Source organism: Protomyctophum parallelum (genome assembly GCF_964188405.1).
Source record: "Protomyctophum parallelum genome assembly, chromosome: 14".
In the NCBI taxonomy this organism is placed as follows: domain Eukaryota; kingdom Metazoa; phylum Chordata; class Actinopteri; order Myctophiformes; family Myctophidae; genus Protomyctophum; species Protomyctophum parallelum.
This window is the reverse complement of record NC_139709.1, coordinates 31,335,442-31,337,260: the sequence shown is the minus strand read 5'-3', so window position 1 is coordinate 31,337,260 and position 1,819 is coordinate 31,335,442. Positions and strand designations below refer to the sequence as shown.

The 1,819-nt window shown below is 51.5% G+C and overlaps 1 protein-coding gene across 1 annotated transcript; it reads left to right on the top strand.

Annotated features, from left to right (window-relative positions):
* The first annotated feature begins 270 nt into the window (after positions 1-270).
* Positions 271-1,502, top strand: foxq1a (forkhead box Q1a). Its single transcript, XM_083781457.1, has one exon. It carries the CDS (start codon positions 507-509, stop codon positions 1,494-1,496), a length of 990 nt encoding a protein of 329 aa, XP_083637583.1. The 5' UTR covers positions 271-506; the 3' UTR covers positions 1,497-1,502.
* Positions 1,503-1,819: the final 317 nt, after the last annotated feature.

Below are 1,819 nucleotides of genomic sequence, written 5' to 3'. Positions count from 1 at the left end.
ATTCTGCAGGTGAGCCAATAACGAGCCTTTTATTGGGCTGATGAAAGGAATATGCTACATGAGCCTTCATTGACAAACAAATCATGTACCCATGTCATGAATCCTTGTATTATAATGTATGGTACATCATCCCCCGAAATATACTAACATGTTTGTTTGAACAATATAAAGGCTTTTGAAACTATAGCCTATGCTCCGCCCTACAGGGCTGGCTCTGAGGTGAGCCTGATATAAACGGCACTCTGGCAAGACTGTAGGTGAGAGACGGGCTCCAGAGCTCCTGCAGGTATGACAAGGAGCAGCACTTCCATTGGATTCCAGGCTCGTTCCGATTCCTCGCACTTGGCGTTATTTTGACAGAGGACACGCGGGCGACTTTGCACTCCACGCGCGCGGATATAGCACATGTCATTGTTGTTGTTGTTGTTGGAAATAAACTGGACCTATAGAAGAATCCTAACGGGACTGGAGTATAATAGAGGATATATATATACATATCAGAAAGCATGAAACTCGAAGTGTTCTGTGGAAACCATGTGAAACAACCTTTGGTGGACATGTGCAGTGATGCTGAAGGCAGCGTCCGGTCTCCCCTCTCGGGCGAAGAGGAGCTGGGCTCGGACGGGGACTGCTGCGTGGCGCGCAGTCCGCCACCTGTTACTCCACCGCCGTGCACCGACGGCAGCAGCAGCAGCAGCAGCAGCAACAAGGCAAACAAGCCCTACACGCGGAGACCCAAGCCTCCGTACTCCTACATCGCACTCATCGCCATGGCCATCCGCGACTCCCCCTCGGGCCGTCTGACCCTGGCGGAGATCAACGACTACCTGATGCAAAAGTTCCCGTTCTTCAGGGGCGGCTACACCGGCTGGAGGAACTCGGTGCGACACAACCTGTCGCTCAACGACTGCTTCCTCAAGGTGCTGCGCGACGCGTCGCGGCCGTGGGGGAAAGACAACTACTGGATGCTCAACCCGCACAGCGAGTACACGTTCGCCGACGGCGTGTTCCGGCGGAGGAGAAAGCGCATCGGCAAGAAGCACAGCAGCGGCCATAAGGACCCGGAGATCTCCGAGGAGGAGGAGGAGGAGGATAGCAGCACGCCGCTGCACGCCACCACCACTAGTAGCACCGCCGCCTCGAAAGTTGAACCCGGCGGCTGTGCCAAATTCACCAGTTCCTTCGCCATAGACAGCATCCTCAGCAAACCGTTCAAAACGGAGGCGGCGTCGTGCAAAGACGATGTTGTGACAGTTGTTGTCCCCCCTCCTCCTCCTCGCCGCCATCATGTCTTCAGCTGGCCGTACATGATGCCGCCTCCTCCTCATCTTCCTCCTCCTCATCCACCTGCCGTCCCCTTCCCACACCACCACCACCACCACCACCACGTCAAGACAGTGTTCCAGCTGGACTCGTACACTGCGCATGTGCTGCACGCATACCATCACGGCGGGGGGCTCTTTTCAAAGGGGCATGATCGCGACAGCAGAATGTGATGATAAGCACTTGAACCCTGCAGTGGTGGAAAAGTATACTTTTTTTTTTACTTAAGTAAAAGTATATTAATAGCCTACTGCAATATATAGAACTAGCCTACTGTAAAAGTCCGGAATTCAAATATGTAAAAGTGCAAAAGTATTGGTATCAAAATGTACTTAAAGTACTAAAAGTTAAAAGTATACTATATGCACAATTAATGTGCCATTTAAATTTTTCAACTGTAGGCCTCTTTTGAAAATAGCAGATCTACAAGCTCACCATGCATGCATCGCACTGCCACGCATTGTGAACTTGATCTGCTATTTTCAAATCGCCGAAA